The sequence below is a fragment of the Lontra canadensis genome, unplaced genomic scaffold, assembly GCF_010015895.1.
Source record: "Lontra canadensis isolate GAN:19392208 unplaced genomic scaffold, GSC_riverotter_1.0 scaffold63, whole genome shotgun sequence".
Lineage (NCBI taxonomy): Eukaryota > Metazoa > Chordata > Mammalia > Carnivora > Mustelidae > Lontra > Lontra canadensis.
The window spans coordinates 2924134-2947638 of NW_022631057.1; the positions used below are offsets into that span (position 1 = coordinate 2924134).

A 23505-nucleotide genomic window follows, 5' to 3' on the forward strand; every position below is an offset into this window, starting at 1 on the left:
CTATTTCACTTTGCTCTTCAACTCAGTGCATTATAAAAAAAGAGAGAGAAATTCCCACCAGGAGGGCCCAGGAAACAGGAAAAATAGTTGTGCTATTGGTTTCATGTTTGGAGAAGAACAGGGTTCTCACTATCTCCGTGGCACTTGGCGTGAAAGTGGGCTTTGTTGCTGGAGACACTGCTCCCATTCAGGGCCGTCTTTCCCAGCTGCTGAGAGCCGGGCTGTGTTTTGACAGACAGGCCGAATGCAATGCAGACAGTTGTTTTAATTTCCAGCCAGATGCAGACATCACTCACACGGAGCCCGAAATCCAAGAAAGGAAGGCTGGGTCCTGGGCTGTGGTGGTGCCCAGGCCTCAGGGGGCGCGTTGGAGGGACCTGGCAGAAGCCCCCTGGTGTTGTGGGGCTGCAGAGATCCTGGAGGGCTGAGAGGTCCAGGCCCAGGAGAGGCAGGCTTTCAGAAAAGTGCTCCTTGGAGGAGTCACAGGCCATAAGTCAGAGAGGTCAACGTTGTTTCTTAAGGCAATGTAATGATGCCAGTGGCTGGTAGCAATGGCTGGATGGTCTCTTCTATTTATTTATTTATTATTATTTACTTATTTTAAAGATTTATTCATTTATTTGAGAAAGAGAGAGAGCTTGCCAGCCTGCACGAGCAGGGGGAGGGGCAGAGGAAAGGGAGGGAGAGAATCGTCAGCAGGTCTTCATGCCCATCACAGAGCCTGATGTGGGGCTCAATCTCAGGACCCTGAGATCATGACCTGGGCCAGAATCAAGAGTCAGACGCTTAACCGACTGAGCCCCCTGGCACCCCTGGATGGTCTCTTTCGACTGTACCAAGTCGTTCGGGGCAGGAATCATGAGCAGACTCAAGGAGGAGTTAGGTCAGCTGCGAGAAATAGAACAGAATGTGAAGGACAAAGGCAGCCTCCCTCTGGGGGCAGAAATCCCTCTCCCAGCCTTCCAGACACCTGTCACCTTGACTCACTTTCGCATCCCAGTGACGGGAGTTCCTTGCCAAAGCGAGGGCTGAATGTTATTGGACAACCTTGACCTTCCTCGGCCGGGCTGTCCTGAAACTTTTCACCCGTGAGTCCTGTTGTGGCCACACAGCTGCCCTTCAGACACTGGGAGGGCACCTCAAGACTCATCTCTCTGGATGTGAGCAAACATCCCAGGTCCGTGAGCTGCACCCTCAGACGCCACGTGGGGATCCCGCCCCGCCCTGACCACTCTTCCATGAAGGACCCTTGGTTGAACAGCACCGCTCTTGGAGTAGAGACCTGAGCGCGGCACTCCCTGGTGTGGGGCGGCCTTTCTCTGCCCTGACACCCTGTCTGTTCCCGCGGCCCAGGGCCAGTTCAGCCCCTTTAGCTATTCTGTCATCCATCAGGGCACACCACAGACATGGCTTCGACTCACACCCTCAGGTCTGGTACCTGGGGGCTATTTCAGACTGGCCTGCACTCTCCCAGGACCAGTTTCTTAAACTGAATTGCCAGATTTTACTATTATCCTTCCTGCATTATTTTTGTGATTAAAAGGAGGTTAGGACTGTTTAAAGCTGATCGTGTCCATCCACTTATAGAAAAGCCTTGTGATGCGTTATTAGGTGTTAGGATGCGGTAAGAATGGGGAGCACCCAACCAAGAAAGGGAGCCTCCCGGAACGTGTGCACGAGACCTCGTCTGGCCCCAGCATATGTTCCATGACATCTCACCCTGCCCCAGCCAGGCAATACCCTTGAGATCTGCTAAACTTGTCCTTAATGACTTTTGCTCATGATAATGGCTCATTGTGCTGTGCTCTGCACCAGCGCTGTCCTCCCCCGACTCAGGCTTTCTCCAATGGCCTCTCCAATGGCCTCTTCCCCCAACACCTTGTCCTGGGCACCCCTCCTCTACGGTGACGGCTGTCCCAGGCTAGGAGCTCCAGCTTTGCAGTTACCAACTCCCCCTGGACTCCGAGCTCCATGGGGCAGGACCCGTGAACTGATGGCTAGTATTTCCCTCTGACGTAGCACTGGAGCCTCGCTGTAGTGACAACTGATAAACATTTGCTAGATAAGCGTGTTAAGCGTGTTAAACTTCTCCCCATCCTCTCAGGAGCATGCTGTGAAAGTGTCCCCAGCAGATCCTTTGTCCCTCTGCCCGAGGCAGAACAGTGTGCGGCTGGACCCTAGGCCGTGTGTTTGCACTTGGTTTACACATCCAGTGGGTGGGGGACCTCTCTGCCCTGATGAAGGAGAACCCAGCCCCAGCCCAGCAAATGGCTTTGCAGACCATCAGCCTCCTGCCCCAACCAGCAGCGGTACTGAGCATTGCAGATGAAAGAAGGCAATCTTCAGACCCCTTTACCTGAATGTCACACATACTGGGCAGGTGGTGGCCTCGGGTCCACACAGGCCCATCTCAAGGCCCTGCAGGGCCTCACAGGGAAACTGGCAGGAGCTCGCTGTGGCTGCACCCTTGGGGTGGGGGGCAGGGACTTGATCTGTAAATTCCCACTTTCCCCAGCAAGATGGAATCAGGCACCTCATCTCTGTGGATGTTCCCATTTAACCAGACTTTTCAAAGGATGGAAGATTTACTAGAAAAAATTGCATGCAGACATCAGAGAATGGGATAATTGGATCCAGGTGGTATGTTGGGTTGGATGTAAAGAGACTGTGCCATACGATGAATGTTATTGGATAGGAAAAGTCTCTCCTTCTCTCCCTTTTCAAATGTGTTCCGTGCGGGCAGAGTGTCTCAACCCAAGCCCAGCTGAAAGCCCTTCAGAGACAAGTTGGTGGCATTCAATGGGCTTTCAGCAGAGGTCACCATTTTCCCGAGCCTGGCCAGCTCTCGAAGGACTTGAGTGGCGGGCAGACAGAGAGAGGAAGATATGCTTCTGCCCCTGGTGAAGGCAAGAAGGAGCCTTGGGCCGGCCACCCCCAGAAACACATTCCCCTTAGCTGTAACCCCACCTTGCACCAGGCAAACAGATGAGAGAGAGGCCATTGATTCCCCCGCCCCCTAGTGTCACCTTTTTATGGGCGGTGACAGTGCAACTACCGGTGGGAGTAATGTAGATGAGTCTGAACACACATCAGCCAGTCCTCACTCCCTGATCTAACTTTGCTGTCTTTCCTCTCTCTGCCAGATCACCAGGGTCCCTGTGGAATCCTGTGAGCAGTACACAACTTGTGGAGAGTGTCTGAGCTCGGGGGACCCTCACTGTGGCTGGTGCTCCCTGCACAACATGTAAGTTGGGGATCGTTCCAAAAAGGAGCCTGGAATGCAGATGACCAGGTACTTTCCTGGGACTGTTGATGAGGATGTGACCGGGGTTTCCAGGGTGAGAGGAATTTCCAGTAATTCTCATCCAGGTTGGAGAGCAGGAAGAGAGACCTCAGGCAGGTGGGGGTCCTTCTTTCCCAGCATCATGCCTTTGCCTTTCATTTCACTTCCAAATTCTGCCCTCCTGGCTGCTCCCTAGTCTGCACCTTGTCAACGCTGGGAAGGGTAGTGGCACCAGAAGAACTCACCAGGGAAGCTATAGCATTCTCTCTGCTTCCCCAGAACCTCGTCAGTGCATCCTGCCACCTGCCACCCGCGAACAGATGGCAGTGCGCCAGGGTGGGGTTGGGGGTGGGGGATCTGGACTCCAGTGAGCTGCTGTGTGATCCTGGATGGTCCGCTGACCACTCTGGGCCTCAATCCCCCAGCGCTGAATAAGGATAATGCCTACCTCTCAGGTACACTCTGGGGATTAAATGAAATAATAAAATGCTTTGCAAATAAGGAATCGCAGAATAGGCTGTACAAATCAAAGTAATTATTATGAACTCTGAACCTTTGGGAGGACCCTTCTGGTCTCATTAATTCATGATTTCAAGAAGTCTGTGTCTCACTCTAACTAGCCTCACACCCCTATTCAGATACACCCGGCCCCTTGAATACCAGCTCAATAGAAATGCAAAATCACACTTAAACTTCCTAATTCGAAGGGCCCCAGAGGGAAAGAAGAGGGTGAAAACCGAAAGGCAGGAGCTGGCTAGGAATTCTGTTCCCCAAAGGACTTGGAAGCTCCCTGGCTCGCCGCCAGCCGGCAGAGCATCTCCATGCAATGAGCGGGGTTTGGGGTGGAGGCGGAGGCGGAGGGCCAGAGTTCAGGGTCCTGCACAATAGCTCTTGGCTTCCCGCCTCTGTGGCAGGTGTTGCAAGGCCTAGGGAGGGAGGGAGGGAAGCAGGCGCCTCACAGATGCAAAATCCGGACTGGATTTGAGCCCACAAATACTGGGTTCCCGGCTTGGGTTTGGAGGTAAGAGGCTCATCAAGAAGTTCTGCAGAAAACGTTCCTGCGGGGACAGTGAGTCGCCGTGTAGGTGAGACAAGGGGTGCAGCTGCTGCTGAGCACTGGAACGGCTGATGTGGCCACCCCTGTGTTTCCCCTCCATGGAGCCGACCGGCCTCTCTCATCAGGAGGATTTCTTCCTCATCAGGGACCCTGAGGGCCGCCCGCCCCCTGCACAGTGCCCAAGGCTACCTGCCCTCTCCTCGGGCCAAGGGCAGGCCCCGCCCACTCCCTCATGGCCCCGCCCAGCTGGGTGCACCGGTGCTTCTCTCAGGTGGAACCCCCCTTACAGATGGGGGATTGTCACTGATTCACCGGCAAGGACAACCATGTTCCCCAGCTCATGCTTGAGCCTACTGATCTGTCACAGTGCTGGAGTCTCCCGGCGGCCCCACACCACCCCTGTCTTCCTCCTGTCTGGGTGGGCTGTGCCTTCTAGAACCCCTGAGCCACCACATCAGGATAGATTGCCATTTCCTCTGTCCTCTGAGCTCCTTACCTGTGGCCGAGAATCCCTCCCACCTACGGGGCACACCTCTCCCTCCAGCGTGTCAAGAGCCCTTGGAAACAAGCTTTTTCCTCTTCGTGCCCAGAGCTTGCTCCTCTTCGGTCCCCCTCGTGGTCAGTAGGCCCCCTGCCGTGCCTTCGCACCTGCCACCCGCGGCCTGCCTGGTTGGGAAGGAGTTGATGGGCCCAGTTCCAGTTCCCAGGCCCGCACACTGGACTGTAACAGAGGCCCAGGGAGATTGCTGAAGAGGCTTTAGGTCTGGGGGGGATTTGAAACCTTCCTGTCTCTTCTGTGTGCCTGGCTCTTGCAAGTGTGTTATTGTCTCCAAGGCTATTTATCTCTGTTAGGGCTGTTGCCATAAATAGTATGATAAAAAAGAGCCATTTCAGTGAGTCAATGAGATAAAGGCCCCAGTCAAGAGCTCACTTTAGAGCTATCTTAAGGATTCACTTAAACCTCAATAATTCTTTTCTTTGACAGCATTCATATTTAGATCCATTATGTGCCTGGAAAGAAGCGGGGAGGGGCGGGGGAGGGGGAGGTGGTGTGGGGGGGGAATCACTGCGTGATTGTGGCATCTTGTGGTATGTCGGGGGGATTTGGTCTGGAGAAGCACCAGCCCTGGAATGTGCTCGCCTATGACATGGGCGGCCAGCAGATGCCCCACTCACAGGTGTCCCTGTGCCCACCTGCCGCCCCGGGGCAGAGATGAAGCTGTCAGGAGAGATGGCCAGCCGCACAGCTTTCTGACAGAGGCAGCCCCCCCACCCATTCACCCCAGTCTGCTTCTCTGTCTCCAGGCGTTATTTCACAGTGCAGATATTTATTTAAGATACAGCATGTGACAGGGAGACCATCTCAATGAATAAAACATGGTCCCTGCCTTCAGGGAGCCATTAGTCCAGCCACAGGATTGCCTTCAGGCCGTCCCACACAGTGAAGACCTGTCCCGTCTTGGACACCTTTTGGGGGTAGAATGATAACATTAATAGTCATCATCATTAACATTATTATAAGGGCTGAAAAGTCATTTTCTCTTTTTTAATGAGTTACTTATTTATTTGAGGGAGAGAGCGCCTAAGAGCAGGGGAGCAGGAGGAGTGGCCGAGGGAGAGAGAGAGAATCTCAAGCAGACTCCCCACTGAGCACAGAGCCCCACCCAGGGCTCCATCCCAGGACCCCGAGATCATGACCTGAGCCGACATCAAGAGTTGGGTGCTCAACCAACTGAGCTGCCCAGGTGCCCCCAAAAAACCATTTTCTAAGTACTCATGTATTTAATCCTTATGCCAGCCCTGTGAGGTAGGGTATTATCACCATCCTCTCCATTTTATGGTTGAGGAAACTGAGGCACGGAGAGAATAAGTCACTTGCCCAAAGGGACACCATAGTATGCAGTGGGCCTGGGGGGAGAAGGGAAGCATCCAGGCAGCCGGGCCCCAGAGCTCACATGCTTAGCCTCTTCTGGGCTACCCCTCACATTCCCCAGACTTGCCGCCCTTGCTCGCCACACAACCTGTAAAGATGCTATCTATCGGGAGCTATTCTTTTCTTTATTTTTTAAAGATTTTATTTATTTATTTGAGAGAAAGAGACAGAGTTAGCGACAGAGTTAGTTAGAGAGAGCAGGAGCGGGGAGGAGAGGGAGAAGCTGACTCCCCACTGAGCAGGGAGCCTGACATGGGGTTCAAACCAAAGACCCTGAGATCATGACCTGAGCCAAAGATGTTTAGCCAACTGAGCCACCCAGGCGCCCCCAGGAACTATTCTTTATGTCTAAACTGTACCTCTCATGTTGGGGGTGAGTCCCACTTCCTCTTGGTCTGTGTTTAACTGTGATCAGGACCATCTGGGAGTCACCCAGGCCCTCTGGGCTAAGTGAAAAGCATAAGGAGAAGACAAGCCAAGAGCCTCAGAGCAGCAAACTGCTCTTAAAACCCCCAGGGGACCGTGGAGCCCAGCAGATGGGTCTCAGAGGCCTGACCTCTTGTGAATGTGTGTCCCTGGCAGGTGCTCCCGCAGGGACAAGTGCCAGCGCGCCTGGGAACCCAACCGATTTGCGGCCAGCATCAGCCAGTGCATGAGCCTCGAGGTGCAGCCCAGCAGCATCTCAGTGTCTGAACACAGCCGGCGGGTAAGGAACCCCTCACGGGGGCCGGGGGAGGTGGGGTGGGGGGGTCCGGGGGGGCGGGGGGGCCGCACAGAGCACACACGTGGTGAGCACGTGTTCCTTCAACACGTGCATGTGTATCTGTCACTAGATCTCACTTTAAACACTCCAAGGAAACGTTGTGTTTATAGAAAACCAATGGTAGCTCCTATTGTAAAGGGCACAGTCATTCTCTGTACTCCCTGCAAACTCATTACCCATTGATCTGTTTTGTAAATCTAGATTCTGCATTTAGTAACAAACATCTACAACATAGTGCGATCCGATACTAAATAACGCATTGTTTGTTACATGCTCTGTTTACATTCCTCCAATTCATGCGGTTTTTCACACAGACCTTAGAGTTGCCTCTGTGTGTGTGAGAGAGAGAGACAGAGAGAGGAGAGACAGAGACAGAGACAGAGACTGAGGCTTAAGTCACAGTCAGTATGTACTTAAAGAGAATATTAAAGAGACTAAAACAGCCCTAACCACCTGTCGAGGTACAACCCCAAATATTTCATGTCCTCAGGCCCTGCATGATTATTTCATTCTGAAGGTTTTATGAGCATTTACGGATGTTAATTAGTTAATGAACCTTCCAAGATTTCTGTTCATTCATCCCCACCAGGAGGTTTTGGCTCCCATGGAGCCGAGGGAACAAATAGGGGAGTTTGTACCTAAGTCTCTTGGCCCCATGGAAACGAAACTGGGGCAGGGATTCAGCAGCAAACAAATGTTTGGAGAGGCTAGGTGACACTCACTGTGAGTGAGAAGCCACGGCAAATAAATAGAGCCAGGTGTTGTTGGGAAGACAATGGGAGACCTCTGTACACTGTGGCTCCCGACTTGGAGGCTGGCGGGGGTGGGGCGGGGTATTGTCGCCATGCACACTTATGGTCACCCCCTGTTACTAGAGGAAGCCAGGCGCATTTTTTACCTATTGTGTTAAATATCACTTAGATATTCTATTGTGTTGTGAACACTCATTTCTGGCGCTCAGTGGTATTTTTACCATTCAGAGGAGGGTATGCAAACTTGAAAAAGCTGGAAAGTGCTGGCCTAGATCATTGGAACCCAGAGGTAGCAGCTGACATCATCTGAGCTATTGGTGTCCACGTTCCTTGCTTTCTCTGGTCCCCACAGTTCCTTGTGAAGCCACTGCTGTACTGGGCGGGGGCTGTCAGCAAGCAGGTCACCTAGGGTTGGGAGCACAGAGAGGCAGAAACTCTAGGACACTCGCCATCCTGATAAGCAGCCGCTGAATCGTAGCCAGGGAGAGGGCTAGCTGTTGCCCACCAACCCGGTAACCCTCCAGACTGGTAAGCCAGCATTACAGCTTGTTTGCAAAGGGCTCAGCTCAAGACTTGCTTTCCAGGGTCATGGCTTCATGTCAGAATGACAAGAGTAAGAGGAATTTTGGTACCTTTCCGTCTAGGGGCCTTCACCCAGTCCTTTATGAGGCTGGCCAAGACTGAAAACTAAACTCAGTGATATTAATAAAAGCCATCAACTCTGCACTCCTAATTATTCTGTGTCAAAGCCAGAGGATCACTAGACCGATGTCCTTCCTTAGATATGAGCTCGGGGGACATGAGTCTGCAAGCCACAGCAGGACCAGTCCCGGAGCCCTGGTCCCCAGAGACCCTAGAACTCTCTCTTCCTATCGTGTCATCTCTTTCCTCCTGAGGCTTTTTGCTCCACCCACAGCTCAGCCTAGTTGTGAGTGATGCCCCCGACCTGTCTGTGGGCATCTCCTGTGCCTTTGGGAACCTGACCGAGGTGGAGGGACAAGTGTCTGGGAGCCAGGTCATCTGCATCTCTCCAGGACCCAAGGATGTCCCGGTCATCCCTCTGGATCAAGGTAAGAAGTGTGTGCCGTGGGAGTCACATGCCAGGGGCTGCCCTACCAGAATGGTCAAGAGTAGGGGCGCCTGGGTGGCTCAGTCGTTAAGCATCTGCCTTTGGCTTGGGTCATGGTCCCAGGGTCCTGGGATCCAGCCCCATATCAGGCTCCCTGCTCAGCGGGAAGCCTGCTTCTCCCTCTCCCACTGCTTGTGTTCCCTCTGTTGCTATATCTCTCTGTCAAATAAATAAAATCTTAAAAAAAAAAAAAAAAAAGAATGGTCAAGAGTAGAGTGCCCAGGGGACGGGGTGACGCACAGAGGGCAGAGGGGGCGGGGTAGGAGTGCCAGCACAAAAGTTTCCTGACCAAGCCTTCATATCACAGATGCTAATATGGGCTTATACAGCTTGTTTGAGCCTGAAAGCTAATTGTCATGGCCCAAAGCAAAATTCAGGAAGAAGGAAATCCTTTGCTCCCATTTGGGTTAAGTCTGCCCATGTGCAGAGAGTTTTCCCAGATTTCCCTTCCCTTCTAGGAATGGCAGTGGCTCTAGCCAGTGATTTCCAGTGGGGTTCTCCCCATGGAACTGGGGGCTTGAGGGGTTCGGGCCTCATATTTCCTGAAGTCTTTCAGTAACTGAACATGTCTCACCAAAGCAAGGGTTTCCGTGGGGTGTGGTTCATTCCGTTTCCCCTAAGAAGGGGGTGGGAGGGTGGTGGCTGGGTCTCAGTGATGGGTGTCTCAGCAGGACCAAGGGGACCCTCTTGGGAGGCGATGCCTCAAGCAGTTTTCATCTACCACCTATGCCCCAAGAGAGCCCTGGACCGGTTTAATGGATTACCCTCAGATTCTCCACTGGGCCCCCAGGTTGTGTTACCTTCTCATTTTTTTTTTTCCTACCCCCAGACTGGTTTGGGCTAGAGCTACAGCTGAGATCCAAGGAGACAGGGAAGATATTTGTCAGCACCGAGTTCAAGTTCTACAACTGCAGCGCCCACCAACTGTAAGCACTCACCGGGCGGGGGCCTTGCCCCGGGCATGCATACAGGTGTGGGGTTCTCGCAGCTCCAACGTGCTGGCTTCCCCTCTAGTCTCCCCTAGTCTCCCGGGGCCCGGCATACGGTCTGGGACAGAGTAAGCTCTCCATAAACGTTCCTTTTCAGTTCTGTTCGGTTTATTCAGTTATGTTAAACAGAATGGCACTCACTGTCCAAGCCGCTAATCTCATCCAATCTCCCTTGCCTGGACCCCCAACAACCCTGCCCCCAATTCTCAAGCTTAGACAGTAAACAGAGAGTTTGATGTGAAGACGAAGGTTATGGTCCAAAGACCCTAAGACCAGTTGGTGGTGGCTTTGAACGGAGAGATTGACAATGAATGTAATTAGACGCATGCTCCATGTCCGAGTCCAAGAGAGACTCGAAGGTAGAAGTCAGCTATGCACACAGCTACCCCCAGAGGAAGACAGGATATAAAGGCCCCAGGCTGGGAGGGGGAGAGCCGACTTTAACTCCACTGTGGTCCAACCCAGCCTTCAGCTTTTCAAAGAGGAGGGAGAAACCAGACAAAACTGGTAGCCCCTAGAGGGGCTTGAGTAGGCCCCAGCTGGCCTCGCCAGCCATGTCCAGCAGCAGAACGCTTACCAGTGGTGCCCACAAGCTATGAGCTTCTACAGTGGGGCAGGAAGAGAGACCCATATTTAGTTTCTGTCTATCTTCTCTGGAAGAGAAGCTGAGACTCCTTCTATACCAACTGCGAACTCTATACTTTCTGGTTTAGAAAGAGGGAAATGGGTCTCTATAATAGGGCCTCATAAAGGCCACTGGACCAGTGACCCTGGACATTCCACAAGGAGAGAGATCAAGCAACACCACCACACCAGAAGGAGCCAGGAGCAATCATTAGGGATAGTCTATGGACCTGTCCTTCCCATTTCCCAAGACAGGAATAACCTGAGGTCTACATAACTCCAAGGCATCCTGTCTGTAGGGTCCAGGCTGTGAACAAGATGGGCTCAGCAATCCACATGGGGAGAAGGTTTGTGTGCCACTGTACCTGAAAGGAATCTTTAGCCATTAAAAGAGACCAATGAGCCAGTCCTCCCGAGTCTCCCCTTCTCTGATCTTGATTTTTATCATGGGAATCAGCTGCTGGAACTCTAGGATCTCCACAGTAGTTAAGGAAGGAGACACAGTTGAGCCCCACTGAGGTAAGTCAATAGATGTAATGAGAAAGACAGGACAAGTGACAAAAATGGCCTGGGACAGGGGCAGGGCATAAGTACAGAAACTGAAATAAACTAGATTGCCCACTAACCATCGCATCCCTATCCCAGCTAACCCCGCTGGGGAAAATGCAAGCGTCTTGGTGAAAGAAACTCCCCACCTCCTTCTCAAACTCCAGCACAGTGGTGATGGAATTCATTGTTCATGAGAGCATCCTCATCTCCAGGGCAGTTCAGTGTGATGTCACCACTTTGCGTTGCTATGGCAACAGAAATGCAGTCACAGGCAGCAAGTTTTAGCCCCAAAAATAAATAAATAAATAAATAAATAAATAAAACAAAACAAAAACAAAACAAAAAATACCCAATAATAATAATAATAATAATAATAATAAAAACCCTACTCCTTGACAGCAAAGATTCCATTTTATTGCCGAACACTATCTTACCCTGTTCTACTCCTGGCATTCCTAGCAAAAAGTGACAGAATCAAGTTCAATCCCCCGGTTTTATTATGGTAGACTGAGACCCACAGGGATAAGTGCTGCAGCGAAGGTCACAAAGTGAGCCAGGGAAAAAGCCGGCCTTAAAGCCCATCTCATCTTTCTTTGTCCAATTTCATTATTTACTTGCTGAATCCTAAGATATTAGCAAGAACCAGTCGGTGTGGCCCAAGATCAGAAACACAGTCCCTTTGGGCATATCCGGAAGGGGGTAAGACTGATCAGCACAGGGAGGAGGAGGTGTAGATGGGCTAATGCACCCAAAACAGGGTGACAGTTTAGCATGTCACCCCCGGATGGAGACCCATCCACCAAAATGTAAAGAGAGCGGCCACCAGATGGCGCCAGATCGCAGACCCAGCTGTGTCCCTTCCAGGTTGTTCTAGTTGTCAGAGGCTAGATGGGGGGGAGCTGATAAGGAGCAGGAAGACCTACCCCACTGACAAAACACAACTCCATTATAATGGTCTGGTCACACACAGCCCCCAGGTAAAACTAGAGGGGAAGAAGCGCTTACCCTGGCAAGAAATGCATGCGACACTCCCATACTACTGCTATGCTCCCCTACTTAGAGACTGAGACAAATTGCCATTTCATGTTGTTATATTGTTAACTCCCCCAAAGCCCAGAAACACATGTGATTGCTCTAGTCTTTGATACTCAAATGTGACTTAAGAGCTGGAAATAACAGGTAATTTGAGCACTTGAAAGTAACACATTTAACATTGTACCTTTCGAAACCATTTCCTACACATTATCTTGTTTGATGCTAAACAGCCCTGTGGAGCAGACAGGAACGTTTTATGACAGACAGATGAAGAACTTCCAATGAAGAAAGTGAAGTGACTTGCTCAAGGTGACCCCAAGTGGCAGTCCAAGCCCGGAATCCTATCTGCCCCATTTCTATCCCCGTGCTTTTCTGTCTTATGTCTTATGTCTCATGCCTTACAAGTGGTGGGATGCCGATAAATATTTAATGGCCAGAAATCAAGAAAAAACCCTAGTGTGTAGTATTTGCCAGTTTCTAGGGTGTAAATACTATCTCCATGGCTGATTTCAAGTTATTAACATGATGCCGACCACTTGCAAAATTCCTAGAAATGTAAATAATCAGCTCTCCTGAGCCGATGCAGGCCAGGTCTCACACACCACTGCTCTATAAGTTACATTTTTTCCACTTTAGACTCTTTTTTTTTTTTCCAATTTTCTGGTCTTATGAACATCTTCAAAGGAGATTCCACATTTCTTGGTGCCCCACGAATCAGCCCTCCTGAGAGAAAAGCTAGGATAACCAGCCTCCATCATAACACGTGGGCTACCTGGGACCCTTACCTTCCCTGTCTGCTCCCTTCTCTTTGCCTCTTACTGTCTCCATCCTTGCAGGTGCCTGTCTTGTGTCAACAGCGCCTTCCGCTGTCACTGGTGCAAATACCGGAACCTCTGCACTCACGACCCCACCACCTGCTCCTTCCAGGAAGGCCGGATCAATATTTCAGAGGTAAGCAGGGCTTGCCTTGGCATGGTGACGTTTCCCAGTGCATCTGAGTGACCCTCCCTTTTCAGGTGGACAGTCCAGCAGCTTAGCCATCTCCCTGCCCTGACCCATCTTGGTCTTCCTCCCAGAGATTCTACATGTTAGAAAGACCCCATTATTATAAAACTCAGAAGAAAAAAGAAAAAGTGGCAGAAAATATCCCAAGGCAGAGAAATGTGCTGTATCTTCTAGACTCCTAAGACTCTTCTACATTCAAAGGCTTGAGGGGAACTGAGGGTTGAGACTGAAAGCTGAGAGGACATATCCAACCAACCAGACTCCATTGTCTAGAAGAGAGCAGTGAATGGCATTGATTCTTTGAGTCTAAGGCCTTTGCTTGGCTGCAGACATAGTGTGATTCAATGAAACATTCACTCTCAACCATTCTTTCATGCCAACCTCTCTTCCAACTCCAAGTTTCAATGATTCTTTGACTCTGATGTATGACTGGGTGGGTGGCCTTCTAGAAAGAGAAGGAAATTCAGCTGGTGAAAAGAACCAGGCCTTGCTAAAAAGTCCCAGTCTGTTATACAGCCAGTGTTCCATCCCCAAGGCCTGGCCACCTTTGTTATCAACACCGTGAAATATCAAATTGTTTGTCTTTCCAAGAAGATACGGATGAGTATCCAGTGATGTTGACTTTCATACACATTCACAGCTTGCCTTAGGAAAATGAGGCATGCTTGGTCGCTTTCCCTTTCTTGTGTTTAATGGTTTTCACACCCTAGAATGGCCAGTTGGTTGGGTTTGAACAACTGTAGAGACCTACGTATTCATCTAAGTGGCACACGTGTGTATACACACATTCCCGTCTTCTTCCACCTTTTAGAAAATCTGCAAGTGTAAGTAAGTGACAGTGTAGCTTGTGCGTATTCTGCTGTACTCTTTCTACATACCTGTTGCCATTGCACTAGACTAGAAGCTTCTTGAAGGCAAAAATTACATCGTATCTTTAAATCCGCAGTGTCTTCTTCTGGGAGTGTTTGCGGAATGCATGCCTGAAAGAAGGAAGGAATGGCTACTTTACCCAGATGCCACTAGAAAGGGTTCCTTGGATATCATTGTCCCTGATTTCAAGAAATAGAGTCTTATGGAAAAAAAAGAGAGAGAGAGAGAGAGAGAAATAAGAGTCTTCTAATGTCTCCTAGTCATGATAGAAATGCTAGTTGTTTCCATGAATAAACATAAGAAAGTATATTTCAAATCATCATGATACATTCTTTAAATATCTTAGAATTTCATTTGTCAATTATACCTCTAAAGGTTAAAAAAAAAAAAAATTAAGTAAGAATATAGTAGGCCTTGGGGCGCCTGGGTGGCTTAGTTGGCTAAGCAGCTGCCTTCGGCTCAGGTCATGATTCCAGGGTCCTGGAATCGAGCCCCGAATCAGGCTCCCTGCTCAGCAGAGAGCCTGCTTCTCTCTCTCTCCCTCCGACTGCTGTTCTGCTTACTTGTGCTCTCTCTGTGTCATATAAACAAATAAAATCTTTAAAAAAAAAAAAAAAGAATATAGTAGGCCTTGAACTGTTTCTCAAACACACACCCATGGCCTTGAATTCTGCTGAGTTTCTGAAATAATACTTGTTACATTCAGCCAGAAACATGGGATGTGCCCATCTTGAAAGAGAGAAACATAGATGGTGCCCACCGGTGGTGTTTAAGACAGGCCATCTGCAGGTGCCCCAGCGTGATGGAACCAGTTATGTAGTGCCCTGAAAACCTTCCAGAGAAAGATTTTCCTCTAGCCAGCTGGTGTGCTTGGATGTAGCTGGCCTAAAAGAGCTGCCCTGGTCTGAGTGGACATTGGAAATTAATCCCAACCCTGGGATTCTGCAAGCGTGCGGCACTGTTCTCAGGCCAGTCTTCTTACTCAAAGGAAAGGACCCAAGGGCCATGGGTACAGAGTGGAGGGTGGTTCACCCAGCCAGGGAGTCCACAGGAGAATGGCGAAGGGAGGTGAGGCGGACCAGGAACAGCAGAAGCCGCAGACGGCTGCTCGGAGGCAAAGGCCGGGATGAGAAGATGGTGCTGAAAGGTCTCAGAAACTGACCTTCACGTGGGCCCTTCCTCAACTTTTAAGTTCCTTAGTAAAATGAAGCCAGGCCAACCACAAAACGCACAGAGACAGAGAGGAGTGCAGATCTAGACGAGAAGGAACAGCTGCTTCATTTTCTCCCAGGGGCTCCCCCTCCGGCAGAGGGAAACCCAAAGCCAAGCCTGGAAGGGGCCTGCTGCTGGAGGGAGGGCAGGAGGAGGGGCGTGCAGAGCGAGACAAACTCCGCAGGGCTGTGGAGGCCAGAAGGCTAATTGGAAACATGCCGGCCTCCCTCGTGCCCTTTAGAAGTCACTGGAACACGGTTCCCTCACAGTCACGGGGGAGAGACTGGAATGTTCCAGGGAGCCAGGCCACAGAGAAGCTGTTGCCACCAGCCACTTGGGATTGGATGAATACCAAAGGAGCCCTGGGGGGAACCCCAAAGGCTTCTTACCCCCTGTTAGTTTCACTTTCTTTCCTGAATGTCTGTTGCTTGGGGCAGAGAGGTACCCTTTGTCCCTCCCTCACATCGTTGCCTCTCCCGGGTGGAAATGGGCCAGACTGCCGTTTTCTCACTGCTGATAAGCACAGGCCCCCAGCTCGGGCCCCGGGATTGACACTCTGGAGGCCAGGGGTGGAAGCCTGGCCTGTGTCCGGCTCCTAACTTCGCCCAGGAAAGAAAACAGGTTCAGGTTCCCAGCAAGCTTCCTCAAATACTGCCGGAGCTCTTGGCCACAGTCATTTGCTCATCCCTTCCCAGCAAAGAGCTCCCAGGCTCTGCTCTTCTCCGTCCAAAGCTCTGCCTCTGGGGAGTCCCATTTCTGAAAATGTGGGCAACAGCAAAAGTGCATACGTCCAGCTTGGGTGGGGTTTTCCTTGCTGTATTAGGGGTGTGCACCGATGTCTTTAGGTTTTTCTGGGCACTGGCAATCCCTTAGGTGCCTCTTTGAGGGTCCGAGAGTATTTCTTTTGTACGTTCAGTAAGGGCCCCCTAAATCTGAACCAAAAGTTTATGTCTACTTCCTCAAAACAATGTATAACTGATGAGTTCCTTTGATGTATACGGAACATTAACATAGCACACATTTGTAATTTCTCACATGTGACAAGAGTTCTCAAAGCATGTGTATCAGGGTAGGGGGACCAGCAGCATCAGTATCACCTGGGTACTTGTTAGAAATTCAAATTCTTGGGACACCTGGGTGGCCCAGTTGGTTAAGCATCCACCTCTGGCTCTGGTCACAATCCCAGGGTCCTTGGATCGAGCCTCGCATGGGGCTCCCTGATCAGCAGGGAGTCTGTTTCTCCCTCTCCCTCTGCCTCTGTCATATCTCTCTCTCAAATAAATTAAATGAAATCTTTTTAAAAAATTACAAATTCCCGGGTCCCATTCCAAATGAGTCTAAGGATTGAGAGTCATGGACATGTGGCATCTCAATTGATTTTGGAAACAGACCTGCAGTTTCACATAATTCATATTTGACATATGTAGCAACCAAGATGCTAAAAATTTAGGTTTTTTGCCCAAGGCAACAGAGAACTCAGGCATCCAAAAGAGCTGAGTACAGTATGCTTTCTGCAGAAAATCAGAGCCAGTCAGCTTGCTGGTCTCCATGGTCACAGCCACACTTGCCGGCCAGATCCCAATTTGGCTTTATGCTCCTTGGTCATGAGGGTTTGGGGTGTGCAGGGACTGGTACCAGTCCATCTCTCCAGATGGGGAGGCTGCCCGTGGAAGCTTCGTTAGTAGGCCCATGTGCAGATACTGACCAACCAGCCTGTGAGGTAGGTTTGCCTGCTTCTTCCAGGGAGTATGATGAACCAAGTCCATATGCTTAGGCTTGATAAGAAAGTACCTAATTCAAAATAAAAATATTGGTAGTGAACATTTTTAATTTAAGATTTTATTTATTTGACAGAGATCACAAGTAGGCAGAGAGGCAGGCAGAGAGATGGGGGAGAAGCAGGCTCCCTGTGGAGCAGAGAGCCCAGTGCAGGGCCTTGATCTCAGGACCCTGAGATCATGATCTGAGCTGAAGGCAGAGGCTTAACCCACTGAGTCTGAGCCACCCAGCCGCCCCGGTAGTGAACATTTATTGAGTGATTATTATATATTCAACACCATCTAGATCTAGATATATATGGTCATTTAGTCCACTATGAAATGAATTCTATTATAGCTGAGTAAACAGGGGTTTAGGTAAGTTAAGCAATTTCCTTAGGATCATCAGATACATGCAGAAGGCATGACTCAGAGTAAATGTCCCCAGGCTGACTGTGGGTAAGCCGACATCCTCTGATCCTGGGTTCACACGCAAGCACATACACACACATGCACACACACATGCAAGAAGTACGTAGGGATATTCATGTTTGTATTCGTTTATTGCCATTTACAACATATTTTCATAGGCCTCTCTTTTAAGCCTTCTAAGCCTGTCGGGTATTTCTGGGACCATTTTATAGATGAGATAACTGAATTTCAACTGAACCATCTCTTGAGCTCTTTTAAGGTTATGAGCCAGACCTTTCCAGGGCGCAGAGCAGAAAGGATCTCTGATGTCCCCCCCCCACCCCCCGAGTCTCTGCCTCCCTAGGCCGGATCAAGCTGGGACATGATGTTAGCAGGCGGCCATGCGCCGGGCTATGTATGGCTTACTGTGTACGACTTTCGGCTCTAAAAGCTCATCTCCCTCCACGGCTAAACCAGGCCTAGTGAGATGTAGATACATAAATATCTTCTTTACGCCCTGTCCCAGGGGAAAGATAGAACCAAATAAATCCGATTAGCTTCCCAGGATACTAGCTGCTCTCTCTCTTTGAAGTCCAGTGGGTGAAGATAATGCCATTTCCGCATGGGAGACATCGCTTCGGAGGGCTGGAGGGGCCTCCGTGCTGAGCAGCACAGCCAAACAGAGTGAACAACGAGGTCCCGAGCAGCGCAGGGCTCCCACGCCAGGGTCCTGCCCTCCCCGGAGCCGGGGCACCTCCTCCCCAGCCTACCCCCGCCCCTGGGATGTTCCCAGATAGGACATCTGTTCCTCTGGACAGAAACTCAGATTGCTGCCCTGGAGGTGGTCCTGCTGCCCAGTTGGCCTGGAGACAAAGAGAGGAGTTAAGATGACCTAAAGACAGGGAGAAAAGCGGTAGCGATGGGCATTTTAACACTGAGAGCCATCTTCACATTCCGCGGGGAAAGTATAGTGGCATAGCGTGGTTATTTGCGCTTTCATTCTTAGGACAGCAACTCTGTGTGTGTGTGTGTGTGTGTGTGTGTGTGTGTGTGTGTGCGCGCGCGCGCAGCACCCGCTCACAGAGACAATGGAGCTGCAAGTGGCCTCATTGTATCTGATGAAACCCAATGGCCTTCCTCAAGGCCCTGAGGCACTGAAGTTCCCACGGGCTGCTAGCTCTCCTGCACCTGCCCCCAGCCTTCACTCCTCCCGCTGCTGCTCAGGACTTGCTGCTTCCTCCTTAATGTATTATTCACCTGAGCCACTCACAACCCCAGGCTTTTAGATGCTCCCCTTCTTCCCAAGAAGAAGGCAGTGTACCTGGCCCCCAACCCCTTCTTTCCTTTACCCTAGAGAATAAAAGAAAGAATCCTACTCCTCCTGGCCTGAAATTGCAAAAAACAAAACAAACCCCACCCCCACGAAAAACAAGCAGAGGATAAAACATCTGTCTGTACTGAGGCAATCTTAAAACCTGTTAAGGCATTTGGGAAGCCCCTAATCATTGTCTTTTTTTGTTTTTTAAGATTTTATTTATTTGACACAGAAAGAGAGATCGCAAGTAGGCAGAGAAGCAGGCAGAGAGAGGATGCGGGGCTCGATCCCCGGACCCTGAGACCATGACCTGAGCCAAAGGCAGAGGCTTAACCCACTGAGCCACCCAGGTGCCCCAATCATTGTCTTTTTTTTTTTTTTTTAAAGATTTTATTTATTTACTTGACAGACAGAGATCACAAGTAGGCAGTGAGGCAGGCAGAGAGAGGAGGAAGCAGGCTCCCTACTGAGCAGAGAGTCCGACGCGGGGCTTGATCCCAGGACCCTGAGATCATGACCCTAGCCAAAGGCAATTGTCTTTAAATTTGGTCCCTGCAGGTCTTGAAACAACAGACCATGGGACTCTTTTCTAAAATTTTAGAATCCCTTAAGAAAAAAACAAAAAAAAAAAGGAGTACTTTTCAAGTGTCTTCTTATGATTCTCTAACCTCCAGGTTGGACCCAACTTAACCTAGACAAAAAGATAAGGATGTATACACGTGTGTGTGTGTGTGTGTGTGTGTGTGTGTGTGTGTATTATATGTAAATAAATATGTAATACAATAAATATATATATAAATATATATATAAATATATTTGTAATATATGTAAATTTGCCAAAGTTAAAAGCAGTCTACAATCTTGTTTACTGACACAAGACATCATAATTCCAGAAACACATCTTGAAGATTGTGCTGCTAAAACTTGAATTTGTTCTCTGAGCTCGTTAGAGATGAAAAACAACTAGTCATCACTTACAATGTATCAACTAGTTCTGTGTCTGAAAATTTATTCTGTCTCAGACACACACACGCGCGCGCGCACACACACACACACACACACACACCTTCATTATACCTCAGTCTTATTTCTAGTCTAAATTAAAATTTTAATTTATTAGACACGATGGGGATTTTTTAGCCCCTAACAGGAAATAGTATCTCCTTTTCCAGGGGATGTCTGGGTTTCCCTAAAGTGGTGTTCATTTTTTTTCTTGGCTATAAATATATGAAAGACTCTGTCACGTGTGCCCTCAGGGCATGAGAGGAAGAGTGCAGGAAGGAGCGTGTTTATGAGTTGGCAGCTTGAGTGACTGGCTTCTAAGCAGGGACCCATCTGCTCTGGGGTTGCCTTATGATCCTGTCTCTTGTAGAGACCTTGTCTGCTGGGGGTCATCACATGCAGCTAGCCTACAGGCGACAGAGGGCACCAGTGACCCCAGACATTCCTCCAGGTCCTGCTCAATAAGTTTCAGTGGAAAATTTATCCAGTTTCATAAATTCTCAGGATTCTTACTAGATGTGGACAGGCCCACTGAGTAATCATGCGACTCCAGAAGTAGTGACCATTTCCAACCACAGCTTTGGAAATCAAACTCCTCGAGCTTCTTGGTGCCCACAAGGCAGGGCTCGACCCTCATGCTCTGAAGAATGTAGAAAGCTGGAGGTGGAAAGAAAGTTAGCCATCTTTTCCTGTGTTGCTTCATTTTCTCATTTTCTGTTTACCCTCCACGAGCCATGACCAAGTGCCCATTGTATGTCAGGAACTGGGATAGAGACCAGGGACCCTGAGGTGAATGAGACGCAGCCTGAGCCTCCAGGCTCCCACAGCAACGAGGACAGTGAGCCAACAAGAAACTGCAATCCTGAGGGCTAAATTCGGTCACGGGAGAACATCTGTAACCCATCCTGAAGGCCAGGGTGGGGAAAGGGTCAGGGACAGCTTTCCAGAAAAGGAGCTGCAGAGCTGAATTTGAAGGCTAGTTATGAGGCATTCAGCTACAGAGTGGCTGAGGCAGGAGCCAGGAGGTCGAAGAGTGGCAGGAGGTGCCAGTGAGTGTTTCCAGTAGAGAGAAAAGGATCTCCAAAGGACCAAAGGCCCGAGAGCTGGAGACACCGCCCCTCAGAACTCACCTGAAATCCCAGATGGCTGGAGCGGTGCATGAGAGCCCCCAGGGTGAGAAGGAGGCAGAGGCCAGCTGGTGAGGGCTTGTACCTGAGGCCTGAGGAGAGAAGCAACTGCCTCAGCCCCAGCTGTGGTCCCCTACGTCTCCTCCGAATTCTGCCTCTAAGGCTGTCCATTGTTCAACGCTGCCTGTGTCACCAACGGCTTCTTACCAGGGAGCGCCTTTAGCACTGGGCTGGGGACCGTTCTCCTTGTTCAAGACTGTCCCACACCTCACAGGAAGTGCAGCGGCTCTGGCCCCAGGGCACTAAGTGCTAAGTGCCAGCCCCCCCCCCACCCCCAGGTCAAGAGTCAAGAATTTCCCTTGTTGGTCCCAGGAGACAGGAAGTGACCGCCCATGGAGGTGGCTGGCCCTTACCATCCTCCTTGCCAGAGGCTGCTGGGCTCCATCTTCCCTACGAGGGAGAGCGTGGGCAGGGGATCAGAGCTGTGGGAAGGTGGCAACGTGACCCCTGGGAGAGAAGAAACGTCTAGGAAGAGAAGTCTGGAAAATCAGTCGGGCTCTCTCACTTCGCTGGGCTCCGCACGGTCCTTCCCACAGCCCCTCCCCACCAAGACTTTCTTTTCTCGGTTTTGTTTTCCGAAGCAACACAGCATTCACGCCGGCTTGGTAATGAAATGAGGTAAAAAGCCAGAGCAAGTGTTTAGAGCATTGCCCGGAGCACTGATCCCCCTTCTGGAAAGGCCGACTCAACCGGAGCGGAGAAGCTGACACTGTCGATAACAGAATGCCTCCGGCCGGACGGTGCAAGGGGGACAGGAGCCGGGGAGGGGATGAAACCGAGAGGCAGACGTTCCAGGCTGGGGATGGGGATGCGCGGGGGCTTCTTTTATCCTGTGTGGCAGGAGATAAAATCCACAGCCTGCCACACCGGTGCTTGGAAATGAATTCCTAAATTGTAACACGCACACCACATCTGGGACAGCGTGTGGACTGGGGATGACAATATCAAAGCCCCAGGAGCTAAGAGAGAGATTTCATTTCCCCTGCTGACTCCCCAGTGCCCCTTAAACGAGGTACATCCTTCTCTTGGGCAGCCCACCCGGGTACAAGGAGGTCTGGCCGGGCACCCGGGTCCTGCCCCATACCCCAGCTGAGACACATACAAAGGTGCGAGTCGGGACAGATGGCGTCTCTCCCCTTGCTCCCCCAGGACTGTCCCCAGCTGGTGCCCACAGAGGAGATTCTGATACCGGTCGGAGAGGTAAAGCCCATCACTCTGAAGGCTCGAAACCTGCCCCAGCCGCAGTCCGGCCAGCGAGGCTATGAGTGTGTCCTCAACATCCAGGGCGCAGTCCACCGTGTGCCTGCCCTGCGCTTCAACAGCTCCAGCGTCCAGTGCCAGAACAGCTCGGTAAGGGGACTCCCGCCGCGCCCTGCTGGCAGCAGAGCTTTCTTTCACCGCCATGCCAAGGCTAAGGCCTGAGCTGCCCCCGTTCCCAGAACCTCCTGGGTCCATGGGCTGACCCCACATACCCGGGGAGCAGAGGAGGGTGCCCCTCAAAGCAGAGCCGAGCAGGTTGGTGGTGACAGAGGAGGCCGAGTGACACGAGGACACTCTGGTGTCAGTGGAGAGCTTTGTGCCCTTTCTGAGTTCAAAGAGACCTCTTGGCCTTCAGTGACAATTGTAGCCAGCGCCAGTAGATGCCACCACACACCGCCGTCGCCATTTAGGTGTAAACCAGAGGACAGGGGACAGGAGCTCAGGAGAAGCAGAATGGCAGGCGGGGAGGAGGAAAGGGGGAAGGATGGAGCCGTGAGTTTTGAGAGCTGCAAGGGTTAAACCAGTCCTGCATGCCAGACAGAAAGCACGAGGTGTTTAATTATAATACTAGCCCAGAGAAGATCTTTTTATCTGCCAACTCCTGTCTCTGACTATGGGGGGTCAGCTGGAGATGGGGGGTGATGTGACAGAGGTGTTGAGGGAAGCTAATTCGCCCGGGAGAGATAAAGAGAATCTGGGCTTCTTATCAGGGGGCTGTCAGATTCCAGGTCACAGGCGCTTGATAGAATTTGTAATCAGTGGAAGGCCGCCAAGCACAAGGTGAAGGTGGGATGAGAAAGAAATGCAACAGGACAAAGGGAGGAAGCGGGCGGGAAGAGCAGGGGGCAGGAGGGGGCGGACAGGAGCGTGGCCTGCCCTGAGATCTCAGTGGGCAGGGCGGGTCAGGTCTCTGGGGAGGGGATTCCCAAAGCCTGTCTTCACTGAGGAGCAGAGGCTGGGCCACCCGACAGCCTATTTCTGAAGTGTGTGCCAGGCTTGCCGGTCCTCTGTGGGACCAGCATGGGAGAGAGTGAGAGTGGACTCCTGGCCACAGCTTGAGGCCTTTCATGGTCAGCCTGGTCAGATCCGTGACCAGAAGCTCTGAACTCCTTCCCTAATGGACTGTTGGCTGAAGTAAAGTTCACGTGCAGCCAGAGGACCCCCTGCAGGGCCAGCCCACCAGCCGCCACAGCCCTGTTTGTTGTGCGTATGCTCTGCTCGGAGGCTCTGGTGGGATTCACACAGCAGGATGTGGACTTGCACGTGAAAAGATGCAGAGCAGCTCTCAGGCAGTGAGAGACAAAACTGGCAATGCAGGGGTGCGGTGGGGGGGTTGCAGAAAGAGCCTGGAGGAGGCCTCTAGGGATGTCAG

General features: G+C 50.9%; 1 protein-coding gene across 1 annotated transcript in view; it reads left to right on the forward strand.

Annotated features, from left to right (window-relative positions):
• PLXNA2 (plexin A2) overlaps positions 1-23505 on the forward strand; it is a 212267-nt gene that overhangs the window by 128421 nt on the left and 60341 nt on the right. Inside the window, exons 5-10 of the mRNA XM_032878124.1 lie at positions 3144-3244; positions 6856-6979; positions 8705-8858; positions 9747-9843; positions 12951-13065; positions 22023-22223. Of these exons, the coding sequence (XP_032734015.1) occupies positions 3144-3244; positions 6856-6979; positions 8705-8858; positions 9747-9843; positions 12951-13065; positions 22023-22223 (792 nt within the window). The remainder of the gene's footprint in view (positions 1-3143; positions 3245-6855; positions 6980-8704; positions 8859-9746; positions 9844-12950; positions 13066-22022; positions 22224-23505) is intronic.